The sequence below is a fragment of the Canis lupus genome, chromosome 1 (genome assembly GCF_003254725.2).
Source record: "Canis lupus dingo isolate Sandy chromosome 1, ASM325472v2, whole genome shotgun sequence".
Classification (NCBI taxonomy): domain Eukaryota; kingdom Metazoa; phylum Chordata; class Mammalia; order Carnivora; family Canidae; genus Canis; species Canis lupus.
This window is the reverse complement of record NC_064243.1, coordinates 21,742,218-21,757,155: the sequence shown is the minus strand read 5'-3', so window position 1 is coordinate 21,757,155 and position 14,938 is coordinate 21,742,218. Positions and strand designations below refer to the sequence as shown.

Sequence of the window (14,938 nt, the reverse complement as noted above, 5' to 3'; positions counted from 1 at the left end):
GTATGGACTTTAATGTAAACATTAGTGTTTCCTTTTACGCAAACACACATACACCACATAGTGATATGTAAGGACAAGAACATGGAAAACAACTTGTATAATAATTATAACTTAAGATCTTGTTCATATTAATAATATAACATTGAGCATTCTCACTCACGTTAGTCACTTATCAAGCATTGAGAACACGGTATACATGTCACTTTGGTGAACACCAAGAAATATCACGATAAGCACACTTCCTACAGGAAGATCACAGGAGTTGCACTGCTGGTATGTATAAATAATGACACTGTTGGAGCACAGAATTTTTTCATATTACCTCTGTCCACTTTTCCCTTTAATCCAGAGAACAAACGGTAGGGAAATCATGGAGGCTTCAAATTTTGCCCAAGGGAGCATATGTCTTTTGCCAAGAAAAAAAAAAAAAAGAAAAAGAAAAAGAAAAAGAAAAAAAAAGGAAGTCTCCTAATGAGAACTGTCCTTTAAATAAAATATAAAGGTTTACTCTTTAAATGACTTCATACTTTATAATATTGTAAAAATGCAAATCAAGGGGAGGAACATGAAATTTCTGTTTTGATCATATCTAATAGGTACCTATACAAAATAAATTTAGAAATATATAAATAATTTCTAGTAACTCTAAAATAGTTATACACTTCCTTTTTTCAAAGTTAACCATGGATTCATTTTTTTAAAATACTTTATTTATTTATTCATTAGAGACAGAGACACAGGCAGAGGGAGAAGCAGGTTCCCTGCGGGGTTCCCAATGTGGAACTGGATCCCAGGACCCCAGGATCACGCCCTGAGTCCAAGGCAGAGGCTCAACCACCGAGCCACCCAGGCAACCCAGATTCATTTGTTTTCTTGTTCTTTCTGAAAGTGCCATTTCCTGGTTTCAAATCCTAAGGAAAAGTAGAAAATATGTTTTAATTATCAAAAATTTCTGGAAGAAGTGAGTTCTGGAAAAGTGATTTCTGGATGAAATTGTCTGGATAAAATACCTAGTTGGTTAAACGATATATGAATTTATTTAGCATCTTGAATCCTTTCCTCACTCTCATTTCTATTACTAAGAAAATATGGGTACACAGTAACACAAGAATTCTTCAGGTTCTGCAGAATATAATATTTTACTCACAAAGCACATTCTGATTACTGTCACATAATGTCTTGTTACTACTAATTCTATAAAAAAGACAAAAAGAAAAACTGCCCGTTCCCACCTTTTTGAACCATGTTGAGTTTTATTTGAATACAAAAAAGCCAGTACTCATTGAAATTTATTACATTATTTCTACAAATGTTATATGTAAATGTGATAAATTTGGGGGGAAATTTTTAATTTCGAAAAATGTTAGAGATTTAGTGAAGTATGCAAAGAAAATTGGGGAGTTTTAAGCTAAATATAACTTTAGAACACATAAGACTGAAAATAATGCATTATTTTTATTTGCATGTAGTTCTTTTAACAATACTGGACAAATAAAAAATATTGTAATTAAAACTAATAGTAATTTTATAGTAAAAGATAGGCTAACTTATTTTTAAATCTATAAAGTCGGCACCAATTAAGAACCATCTGCAGTGGCTTAAGATCCTATATAGGATTGAGATACAGTGAACCGACTCGGTCCGCCAGGGCGGGATCCTTACCTAATCCGTGTTTTTATCTTTCACTTCCCTGAGGATCTAGGACTATGTCTTGCATTTAGTAGGCCCTCACTAAATCTTGAATGAATTATTACCAACTTTATGCTCCACTAATAAAATCTGATCTGATCTCCACCTTTGGGATCAGATAGGACTTTATACTTTTGCATCAACTGACTTTTCCGTCTTGCAGAATCTCATTCATCTTCTATTTCCCTACATCAGTGCTTATGAAATTAACCAAATTAACTAAACTCTTCCAGTATTGGATCCACATCAAAAAGCCCTTAAAAAAGCTTTGAAGTGCAAGCAATGACACTCAGTGTCCTCTTTGGTCGTCAGTGTCCCCTCCTTTGACAACTTTGTGGTTCTTGCCTTAGAACAATGGGAGAGTCTTGTTTGTTTGTTTTAGTTTATTATTTCCCCACAAAGGAAGCATTCCTGGAAGTTAAAAGACATATTTTAGAGAACAGAAACATACCAGCACACAAAGTTAAAATTTTATTCTCACGTCTTTAGATGAAAAGATCCCCAGCCTCACCAATACCCCAGAAATGAATTTTGTGTTTCCTTACTGAAGTGGTTCAAGGACTCTAAATTACCATAAATCCAATCTTGCTTGCTGATGATATCACGTTTCTTTAAAGCACTTTCTGTTGGGTTGGTTAAGAGTTACTTAATTTTCTTTTGTGGTATCAATCTAATTACAGCCAACAAAAAGTGAAGCAATGTCAATACACCAGATTGTGTGGGTAGAATGGTCAAGTTTTAGGCGGCCCTCTCTTATTTAGGAAGCGTTTCCAGAATTCCTTTATCTGACATAGAACTCTAACCATAGGACATCTGATTTTCTCCTACCTATTGAAATTCACAGTGTAATCAATAGCCTCGCAAAATCCAGGGGGTGCTACCCCCATAGAGCTTTACGTCTAATGTATGGATGTGCTTGTGGGCTTGTTTTTGCATCTTCTTACAAACTAGCTGGGAGACTGAGAAACTTCATTAAAAAGACATTTGTCAGGATGCTAGAGGAAAAGGAAAATCCTCCACAGAGTATTTACCTAATTTCCAGCCAATACAGGATTACTCCCACCAGGAATCATTTATTGCTTTACTGGCCTAAGTGATGGGACTGTTAGCATCTCTTTTGGCTGAGTGCTTTGCAATCTAGTTGCTTTTACGTGTGAGAAAAGCTATCTTAATATTCATACAGATTTTCTGTCTCACATCATTTCTTCCAACATAGATCTTACAATGTCCCATGGGCAAAGCTTATCCTCTGTTCATTGAAACTGCAAATGTGGGACGCCTGGGTGGCTGGGCGGTTGAGCATCTGCCTTCGGCTCAGGGCGTGATCCCAGGGTCCCACATTGGGCTCCCTGCGTGAAGCCTGCTTCTCCCTTTGTCTATGTCTCTGTCTCTCTCTCTCTGTCATGAATAAATAAATAAAATCTTTAAAAAAAAATAAAAGAAACCCCAAATATATCAGAGTCACACAAACAAGGTATTTGGGAAAAGGCTTGTCCACATTATACTCAGCCCACCAAAATGTTTACAATTGCTGATTATTTCATTTGCTTCTCTCCTGCCTTTCCCCATAGGTAGCCTCCATCCTAATTCCTGCTTTATATACATCCACAGTTACTGGCCAGCAGATTTTAAATTTACCAATTTTTACTGAAAACAGAATATGATGTGATTGGATTAATGTAAGCATTGCTTGTTGGAAGCTCAACATCCTCACTTCAGCTCTGACTTGATACGAATTTTTAAAATGCGGAATGTATAGTCTGTTAACAAGATTTAAGTTGTCCTTTCACTACTGATTTGCAAGTAAAATGATGAGATCTTGGGAAAGTGTTAGCAAGAGGCGTGTTTGGGATGCCAAACAATGTCACAAGAGCAGGACTTGAAAGCCTTAAAGAAGAAGAAAAATAGGGACACCTGGGTGATGCAGTTTGCTAAGTGTCTGACTTGCTTCAGCTCCAGTCATGATCTCAGGGTCGTGGGATCAAGCCCTGCATTGGGCTGTATGCTCGGAGGTGGTCTGCTTGAGATTCTCTCTCCCTCTGCCCCTCTCGCTTGTGCTCTCTCTCTGTCTCTCTCTCTCTCTTAAATAAATAAACATCTTTTTTTGAAAAAGAAGAAAAATAAAATCAATGCATGTGAGCAAACGACCTATGCTATCGTGGCTAACTGCCTCAGTGGGCTTCCTTTATGTCATCCACTGATTGTAACTGCTTTCAGAAATAACTCTGAAGTGAATAAATGGAATATTATCTGTATTCTTGTATGTGTTTGCATATAAATTCAACTCCCAGATGCGTTCCTATAAATTGTCAACTTAATAGATCTTCTAGAATTCAAAATCTAATAAAATAATTACAGTTCTACAAATGTACCAATAGAGAAAGGTGTTACCTATGGTGAAACACCATTAATTAAATTTGGAGGATGCTACAATTCTGGTATTTCCTGGCTCAATTCTCTCACTGCTTTTACAACTGCTGCACACCTACTAGAAAGCAGTGTCTCCAATAATGTGATACTAAAGAAGCTTTCTTTCTTCCCTCTGTGTTTGTAAGAACTATTCAGAACGGTTATGTGTTGTGCCATAACCCCATTCTTTATTCCCCATCTAATATCTCAGTCCCAGGCACCTGTTTGTCACATACCACAAGGACTCCTCAAAACCCGGTTATAAGACAAAATGTGCTGTTCCCTTGTTGAGTAATAATGATAATTTGCCACAAAGTCATGCCAGATGGATGGACCTCTTCCAGCATGAAAGAGGGGAGCTGTGCCTCTCTAGGAGTCATGACCTGCACCCTTCTGTTCTGAGATGTTCAGTAAAGCAATGTTGAGACTCATGCCACTGCTGTACCTTCTAGGGACACTTTTTGCAAGATTAGAAGGGAAAAAAAAGAGGACAGACAACTTTTTTTTTTTTTTTTTTTTTTTTTTTTTTTTTTTTTTTTAGGGGACGACTTTTCAAAGAGAAATTGAATTAGCTTGTTTAAAAGAGCTTATATTCATGATGGATTTTTCTCACACATAGAAAATAACATTTTCTCACAAAGTATACTGGGATTAATATTTTCAGCCTTTCTTTAAGGTGGTCAAAGTACCTCATTCAGTTGTTTGTGTGTTTTAAGATGTTCATTATTTATGTCTGTTTTCTTTCATTGTGCTTTCATGCTGTAGAGCCAATAACATTCTGATATGTTTTTCCAACAAACAGGTCGTCATGGAGATGGAGGTTTTTGGCCAGTTGATACAAATTTGATTGATAGAAGCACTCTCAATGGTAAGTCTATCAACTAGGTTCTATTGGATTCGTTATATTAATTAAATGGTTAATTCTAGAGAGTCTGAGGCAAATATTTTACTTACTAAACGTGTTAAGAGCCTCAGATCTAGAGTTTTAGTGACATAATAGAAATATAAAGTTATTAGCAAACCTGTAGCATATCCTACCAGAAGATGATACCAGTGAGAGTCAACAAGTGCCCAAAACAGAGTCAGGAAAGCTTAAGCACGGAAAATTTTATAAATGATGCAAGGTTGTTAACAATATAATATCTAGATTTTAAAGAGTTTTATGTATTTATAATGTTTCCAAAAATTCAATATTATGAGAGAGAGGTGATAGCTAAGATAGTTCCAACTAAACCCAATCGGTTTCCTAAATTGAAGTCATCGTGACCTTTTGCCTGGAGAGTTTACTCTTCAGAATCCTCTAACACCTTACTGCTAACTTTTCTTTACACTCTCAAGATTAAACATTTATTTCTGCTCATTCTGATGGGTCATTCCCATGCTTTGGCACTGACCAGACAAAGGTAATATCTGAACTGCACAGAAGCAGCAGGGTGGTGCTGGAGCTGTCTTCTAGGATCTTGTCCTTCCTTTTGCTGAAACAGAAACTATGGGAGAATGCAATGATATTAGCCAAACTCCCAAGGGACTGATGTATATATAAGTTCTTTTTATAGGTTTGTAAAAAAATTGTTGCAGTTGCTGTTGTTTGGTTTGGTTTACTATAAATATATTTCATATATTCAAAATACAAATATGAACACTTGTGTGCCCATCAGCAAAGTGAAGATATAAAATATTCAACATACGGTTGAAATCTCTCATATGTCTCTGACTTATCACATGCTCTCCACCATTTCCTCTATTCTTCCTTGATGTAACCAGGCTCCCAAATGTTGTGTTTACTATACAGATCTATATCCCTAAATGTTATATTGTTATGCATACTTATTACTTTATAGAAATGACATCATACAATATGTATCTTGTTGCAACTTGCATTCATCCTTAATTGTCTTTTTAAGACTTATCCATGTATTTACAAATATCTTTCATTTAACTTTACTGCTGTATAGTATCTTTTTTTAAATAACACAATATATGTATATAATCACTTTAGAAGATTTTCATGAGAAATTTGATTACAGAAGAGATAAATATTCGTTTGAATGGTCTCCTACTAAAAAAAATCCATATGGGAAGCCAAAATTGCTATCTAAAAGTCACTTGCTGGGTGAAAAATTAGAATACGGGGGTGTTATGTGGTTATTTCCTATTATAGGCTATGATAACCTAATGCATCTATTTTCTCAAAAAGGACACAGGTGTCTATGGAGTAGACCAGATGGTCCAGTTAAAGACTCAGTATCCCCTCCTCTGGCCGGTGGTGAACTCAGGAACATATTTTTACCTGCCGACTCTTCTTTACTAATTGTCAGGTGTACGCTCCTCCACTAATAATGCACTTTACTTAACCATTCAAGTATAATCTCTTACATTTAAGCTTCCTAAATATATTCCAATCAGACCTGGCTTAGCTTATATCCAGAATGCTCCTTCCACATTACTGTAATCCTCACCACTTCGTATTTTCTTGTCCAAAGATCCTCTTCTCTCATTAAGTAACACTGTGTCTCCTATAGGTTTTTGAGGTTTAGACACCTGCTCTAGCTAGTACCTACTTCTGGGGGTTTCCAGGCTCTCAGATTCACAAGGGACACTTTGGAGAGCTCACAGCAGGAAGATGAGAAGAGGGATGTGTTGGTACTGAAAGCAGACCAAGAGCATGCTCCTTAAATAGGTTTAGATAGTGGTAGTTCCCTTCCCAAAACTGTGCAAGTTATATCAACTCATCCTTTTGCTTCAGATTTTATCTTAAGTCTCAACAATATGCCAAACACACTTCATGCATCCAAGCAGTCCGTTAAAAATGCTACTAAGTCCTCACTTCATGCAGGGAGCTCACTATGAGCTATGCACACAGATTGAAGACTAGCCCCCCACAGGAGCAACAAATGAAGAGGGAATATTACCCAGTTGGGTAAGGCAGAGAGATACACTCCTGGAAGATGCAAGAAAGTGAGAAAAACTCCGGGGACTTTTTGGGAGGGTAAAGGAAGATCATTGTTGAAATTGTGTGGGGGAAACAACACTGCAGTGTTTTTGGCCTTAGATAGCGAGGTTCTAGGTTTGGAGTCCATGCCAGGAACCAACATCTTCCCCTTTAGAATCATCCTGCGAAGCTGATTTTCAGATACTGTTCTACAGAGAGTTTCAAATTGGAATTCATCCACAGCTAAGGACATGACTATCTGTACTGGCACAAAATGGTGTTTTATGAAGAGACAGAGCGCCAGGGAATTAAGAGAGAGTCAGAATGGATCATTGAGAAGGAGAAATTGTCCCTTCACCACTTCTACCGTCGACTAAGTGTGGTCACGTGTGTTAAGGGTGGAGCAAGTGTAAGCCACAGACCTAGAACAATGTCTTCTCTTAAACAGCACACACTAAAGAGCTCTAATTTTAGATAGAATCCCAAATTTGGCAACTCAAAATACAGGAGGCCCAGTAAAATTTGAATCATTTCTAATTGCCTCTAAATATGAGAGAGAGGAAAATATTGCAAAGAATTTCTATCTCAATGTGCATCGGCATCTCAAGGTACATGTGTAAAGTCAACTAGAGATCATTGAAATTTAACTAAGCCTCCTATATTTTTCATTGCAAAATTAAATTTAAAATTTAATTTGAATTTTGAACTTAAATCCAGCAATCCTAATTTTGGATCGAGTTTAAAAGTTTGGTATTTTTTTTTAAGATTTTATTTATTTATTCATGAGAGACAGAGAGAGAGAAGCAGAGACACAGGCAGAGGGAGAAACAAGCTCCCTGTGTGGAGCCTGATGCGGGACTCGATCCCAGGACCCCGGGATCACAACCTGAGTCAGAGGCTTAACCACTGAGTGACCCAGGCATTCCTAGAAGTTTGGTATTAACTATTTGAACTTACCTTCAAAGTAAAGTGAGGTTTCTGAAAGGAAATCCCACACCAAATTGAACATTAACAGGGAAGCCAACAACTTTACACATGGAGTCAGACCTCAGATAAAGAGAATGGCAGTGTCAGTGATTGAGGGAAAAGCATGTCAAAAAAAAAAAAAAAAAAGCATGTCATTGTATTTCTTTTTAACATTTAAGATTCCTCATGAGAAAAATAATTGTAATTAAATTTAGTCTGATATACATTATCTCACCAGAGAAAGTCATAGAGATAAAATAAAAGAATGGCAGCCAGTGACTTTGAACCAGTTTAGATAGATTAATGCCATCACCCCTTCTCAATTTTCTGCATCACTTAATGACGTTTTAGATATTTCATGTTAAATGAATGGGATGAACAAGGCACCTGAGTCATTCCTAGAATCCTTACTGGAATAACGAATTCTTACAGGCTACTTGACTAATTAAGGTGAATTGATAACCTCTGAGAGACATGGATGGTGGAGGGAAAATGAATGAATAGAATATTTCCCATTCTATTTTGTTAACTGACAAATGATAGTAAATATGTAATTTGACTTTAGCTTAGGTTATTATTATTTTTTTTTTAGCTTAGGTTATTACAAGCAAATCAGCTAAGGCACCTTGAAAAGCCCAACCTTCCCAATTAAAGTTCTGCTAATGTCTTAGGCCTTAAGAAGGGGGTATAACTTCCAAGTCGATGTATAAATGAAGCTTGTCTGATCAACTCCACCTTCCCCAGGCTACACCAAGAAAAGCATTTTAAAATCTGGTTTTTGAACCTCATAACCAAGGAAAATTTCATACAGCTCCTCTTAGAGTGACAGAGTTTCAAAGTTTTCCTATTTCTCCCTGCAATTCCTGGATTCATCCTTCAAAGAATTATAATAGAATAATGGCTTATTGTCAGGGTACCTCAGGCTACTTGCAAATAAATTTAGACCTCACTAATCACTTTCTTTTTTTTAAGATTTTATTTATTTATTCTTGAGAGACATAGAGAGAGTGGCAGAGACACAGGCAGAGGGAGAAGCAGGCTCCCTTCGGGGAGCTTGACACGGGACTCGATCCCAGGACTCCAGGGTCACACCCTGGGCAGAAGGCAGATGCTCAACCGCTGAGCCCCCCAGGGATCCCCTCGCTTACTTTCTCTTACAGGGCGCCACTGTCTTAAAAATGCACTCTTGGAATTCAAATAAAGAAAAACAAAGCTATAGTTCATGTTTACTCTTGTAGTTGGAGGCCCTTAATTAAGCTGAGGAAACCGAAGAGGCATCCTAAATAATTTTCTGATGGCAGGTAGAATCAAAACTATTATGTGCCGATATGCTAGTATTTTACTTTTATGGTCCATTCATTTTTATGGTCCACATTCTTAAAGCGGAAAAATCTTCAACTTCTGAAAATGTGATCTTGTAGTTTATATTTGTATGAATTAGAACAACAGTGGTGACAATTACTTCAGTCCTGCTTTTCCCATTGGGGAAGATAGACCACCAATTTCTTTTCGTCGGTGGTTCTTCCTGTAATTTGTGAAATTAGTAGTTTTGGCTAAGAGATCTACGATCCCTACACATATGTTGTTATATTGATCCCATCCTTTAAAAACCAAATGAAGTTTGATAGGTTCCAGTGTTCCAGACACGTGATCTGCTCTCAGTTCCCTTACAAAGAAACAGGAGCTAACTCCTAGGATGCCTTGGTGAAATATTATTTAAAAAATCAATATTATTGGGACACCTGGGCAGCCAGGCGTTGAGCATCTGCCTTTGGCTCAGGTGGTGATCCCAGAGTCCTGAAATCGAGTCCCACATCGGGTTCCCTGCGTGGAGCCTGCTTCTCCCTCTGCCCAGAGTCCTGAAATCGAGTCCACATCGGGTTCCCTGCGTGGAGCCTGCTTCTCCCTCTGCCTGTGTCTCTGCCTCTCTCTCTGTGTCTCTCATGAATAAATAAATAAAATCTTAAGAAAAAATCAATATTATTAATTAATTTGTAAATATTCAGAGTCATATTAGGTGTTCTGTAAAACATGACTTACGCTGTGTGTTCAGGACAAAAGGTCATGATTTGCCCCCTACTTTTGAAAAATTTTGTTTTATTATTTTCAAACCTCTATAACATTTTGACTAATCTAAATGCAGTCTGCATTAGAGGTCTTCCAAATTTGCATGAAATGATCATTCTGAGGCTGGCAAGCTATTATAAGACATTGAACCAACACCTTAATGTCAAAGGAAAAGTCCAGAAATAGAACTTCGTGTTGTTTCCCTGATAGATAATTGGAGTGGTCCAGGTTCTCAAGGCCTAGTCTACAAGAGGCTCTGCCTACCTACTATCCCACTATTATTTATGCCAAATGATTTTAAAGATCCCAGACTAATCCCGACCCCAGGTTCTAGAACGACTTTACTAGGGATTAGGAGTGTATGAATCAAGTCACTTAAAGTCTCAGGGTCTCAGTTTTTCATCTGAACATAGAAAGGGTTAAGCTAGATCAAGGTTTCTCAACCTCAGAACTATTGCCATTTGAGACTGGGTAATTCTTTGTTGTGGGGCCTGCCTAATGCAATATAGGATCCCTGGCCTTCATACACTGGATGCCAGGAGTATTTCCCCTCTACCATGTTGTAACAACCAAAATCGTCTCTAGACTTTGCCACAATTCCCCTGGGGAAGCAGAATCACTCTCCAGTTAGAAACCACTGATCTAGATCACCATCCCCCAAAGGTTGTTCCAAGGTAAATGGCTTCCATGAGAAGCTCTGGAAAAAAAAAAAAAAAAAAAAGTGTTCCAATGTCAGGTATTAGGAACCCCGTTGGGCCACTCATGTCTCCCTGGCCAGATCCTCCCTTTACCCGAACACTAGAGGTATATTAGTCTTGAAAAAGCATCTCCGTGGACTCTGTACTCTTGACTCTGTACTCTTGGTGACCTTGTCCACTCCCACCTATGTGCTAGCTCCCAGATTTACTTTTCTAACACTTCCTAGCTGCTTTTTTATAATTTGTCATAAGATCTCAAACCTAACATAGTTAAGACCGAGCTCTTGTTCTTCCCTCACTGGTCTTTCGCCTTCTCCCTCACCTCAGACGTGGGACTATGGCTTAAGTCCAAACCTGACGCTTCCTCTTTTCCTCCCCCACTTGCAGTCTCCTTGCTGTTTCACTTTCAGACTGTATTGTGTGTTTGTTTGCTCCATTTGGCCACCAACTCAGTTGAAGCTATCACTGTCTCTTACTTGGAGAACTTCAACATTTTCTTACCTGGTGTCTCCACTTCCACCACCAACTTCTTTCTACCTGAAAGCCCTTAAGAGGTCTGTGATCATTCTGAAGATAACTGAATGTGATCCATAAGGTTCTTGAGTGAACTGGGTCTTGCTTCTCTTTCCAGCCCCATTTTGTGCCACTTCCCTTTTGCTCCCAGTGTTCCAGACACATGATCTGCTCTCAGTTTGCTTATAAAGAAACAGGAGCTAACTCCTAGGATACCCCATGATTCTGCCTAAATGTTACTTCTCTAAGGAGGTCTTTCATTATGACCACCTTCCTCCTCCAAGGACTATTATTTTTTCAACTACATCTTTCTCTTGAACTATATTTTTTTTAAATATGTTTTATTTATTTGAAAGAGAGAGATCATGAGCAGGGGAGAGGGGCAGAGGGAGGAGAAGCAGACTCCACCTGAGCAGGGAGCCTGATGTGGGGCTCAATCCCAGGACCCCAGGATCATGACCTAAGCTGAAGGCAGATGCTTAGCCTACTGAGATACCCAGGTTCCCTGAACTCTACTTTTTAAAATTACCAATTATAGTTGTAATCTTATATTTATTTGCTTCATGATTTGTTTAGTTTGTTTCACAGCTCCCTTCAAACAGTTGTGGGTTGATCCCAGGTGAGAAGTAACCTGACATTCTATTCAGCTCACAATGATCCAGACAAGGTACCTGTTTTAGGAATGGAAAAGATGAGTCATTTAATATATATTGGGTTTTTTTATCCTGCTTGAATCCTTTCATGAATTTTCTCCCCCAGATTTACCGAGGTATAATAGACATTTAGCATTGTCTAAGTTTAAGGTGTACAATGTATTAATTTGATACACTTCTATATCTCAAGACAATCAGCATCATAGCCTTAGCTGACACCCTCATCATATCCCATAATTACCATTTTTAGCGGAAAAAATTAATATCTACACTCTGAGCAACTTTCAAGTACATAGTACAGTATTATTAACTATAATCACCATGATGTACATTGTAACACCAGAATTTATTCAACTAGTAACTGGAAATTTACACCCTTTGGCCAACATCTCCCCATTTCTCCCAACCTCCAGTCTTGGTAACCACCATTTGATTTTCTGTTTCTATGAGTTTGGCTTTTTCAGATTCCACATATAAGTGATATCATAAAGCATTTGTCTTTCTTGGTCTGATTTATTTCATTAGCATACTGCCCTCAAGGTCCATCCATGTTTTTATCACAGCATCGTATCACCAGCACCTAACTGGATCTTCAATATTTTTTCTAGAATAATTGGGTATATTCTTTACCATTCCTGCCCTATCTTTCCTGGCAATTCACAGTTCACATTAGCATGTTCAAAATTCTGAGATTTGAGAAAAGAAATATGTTTTCCAACTTAATTGACCAAGGAACTTCCTCCCCACCCCATAATGCTGATTAATATTTCATTGTAGGGAACATTGGGCTAGATTATCTGTGAAATTTCTTCCAGTTGATTGACTATATAGCACCTTATTTCAGCAGGAGATGCTTTGAAATATTCAATGCCATAGGAATTTCTGTTCAAATTCAAAGACCTGTAAAATTATTGAGACATATGTTGAGCTCAAAGTGTTCTAATAACAAAACTGTTATCAGAAAAGACTGCAATTGTAGGAAGGAAGTCCAGTCCCCAAGCAGTCATTGGATCCGTTCTCTCCCAAGTACTATAAAAATTAAAGACATTATTATTTCACAAAACCAATTTTCCAATTATACGAAGACTTTAGGCACATCTGATTATGAAATATTTGTTTTTATTTAATTTAGTAGAGAAAGGTTGAAACCTTTTATAATAACCAAACATCATGAAAATAAAAAATGTGCCTGTGTAACTTTTAAAAATTTAATTCTCTCCTTACTGATTTTAATGAAACACATCTAGATCTTTGATTACTCAGACACTGGATACCCGAGCTATTATAGTAACACCAGGAAAAGATGCATTAAGACAATATATTTTTTGTTAATTTAAAAAGATCACATAGAATGAATTATGTTGAACGACATCATAATGTCTATTGAGTGCCAACTCTGTGCCAGGGCCTGTGGCCGGTGTGTTACGTTATCTCATGAAATAATCACAGTGTTCTAGAGAATATTTGCAAATCTCTGAATTACATCATTGGCTTCCCCTCTGAAGCCCAATAGAGTGTCATCTTGCCTCTTCTGGAGTCCAGCTGTCGTTCAGAACTCTTACCTGTTGGAGTATTCTTATGATGTGCTCAGATATAGGGCTGATTGTCATTTCTCGCAAATTCTGCATTTGGGAATTCACCTACTGCTAAAATCTATTTTTACACACCAAAATCAGTAACTGTGGTGCTTTTATGGTCATTTGTGGACATGTGCAGAGCAGTCAAAAATTCAATTCTGCTTTATTGTTTCGGCACTCACAGTGCAAAGGAGTTGTCCTTTCTACAGTATATTTAGTGCCACTTTTTCACATTTTTGTTGATTTTTGGTGGCAATGTCAGTGTTTAAAGTGGCCTTTAAATGTAGTGAAGTGCTGCTTAGTGTTCTACATGCAAAAGGCTGTGTGATGTATGTCATGGAGAAAATGTGTGTGTTAATTGAACTGCACTCAAGCTTGTGTTGTAATATTGTTGACTGTGAGTTCAGCGTTAATGATGAACATTATATATTAAATAAAGCGTCTTTAAACAGAAATACACATAAAACAAGGTCATATATTGACTGATAAAAACGTTGTCACCAGAAGCTCCCAGGAACCTAACACTGAATTGCCTCCAGAAGCAATTCTTAATATTCCTTAATTCCGTGTTTACAGCAACTTTACAGAACAAATTGCTACAAATAATGAGGGTCAGCTACATCAAAAGATTCCATTCCACTTGACTTTCTGAACTGCTCATTTGATGTCAAATATTCTGATTATTCAAGCCTTTGAATTGAGATTGGAAAATTAATGAAAGACCTTCAATAGCAAGTTTTAAACTGATAGGAATTTTTATGAGGAAGTCATAAAGGCCTGGAATCAAAGATTTATAATGGGAGTCCTCATGATCTCTAACTTTCTGAGGCAATAGCATCAGTATAATCTCCCTACTGTTCAGCAGAGTCCAGAATCATTACTTTCTGAGTTAAAATTGATATCTTTCTGGGTGAGAAGGAAAGAAAAATGAGTGGAAATTTGAAAAATTCTAGTTTACAAGGTTTTAAAAATGCCCTTAGGGTGTACTGCTCTGTGTGACTCAAAGTAAGTTGGTCAGAAATGGTGAACTGTTAAATCTAAGTCTTGCTAATAAAAATCCATGATATCTCCAACTATCTTCTTTGTCAGTGCACACATAAAAGGTTAATTTATTCCAATCAAATTAATTTGTTAAGCACAGAAAGGGCATATTGAGATACTACTGTAAAATGACTTTTTAAATTGTAAGTAAAACTCTGCTACAGAAAGTTCTGACCTTTCATTACTTGCCTCATTCCTCTGTAGTAAATGTAAAATTACGTCAAGGAAATCTTATTTCTTTCACTTAGAAGCAGAATCTTTTAACAGAAAGTGCTATTTAAATACTTTTGATGAGTTCCTCCCCCGAGATTCAAGCTATGTTAGAAGTGCTTAATCTTTTTCCAATATTAATGAATCAGCAATACCTTAAATTTAGGTGACTATTGTTTCAAA

The 14,938-nt window shown here is 37.2% G+C and overlaps 1 protein-coding gene across 5 annotated transcripts in view; it reads left to right on the top strand.

Moving 5' to 3' along the window:
• Positions 1-14,938, top strand: part of DCC (DCC netrin 1 receptor) — a 1,086,886-nt gene that overhangs the window by 998,375 nt on the left and 73,573 nt on the right. For all 5 annotated transcript variants that reach the window (XM_035700550.2, XM_035700549.2, XM_025422244.3 and 2 more), the window contains one exon: positions 4,901-4,966. In XM_035700550.2, coding sequence (XP_035556443.1) covers positions 4,901-4,966 — 66 coding nt within the window. The remainder of the gene's footprint in view (positions 1-4,900; positions 4,967-14,938) is intronic.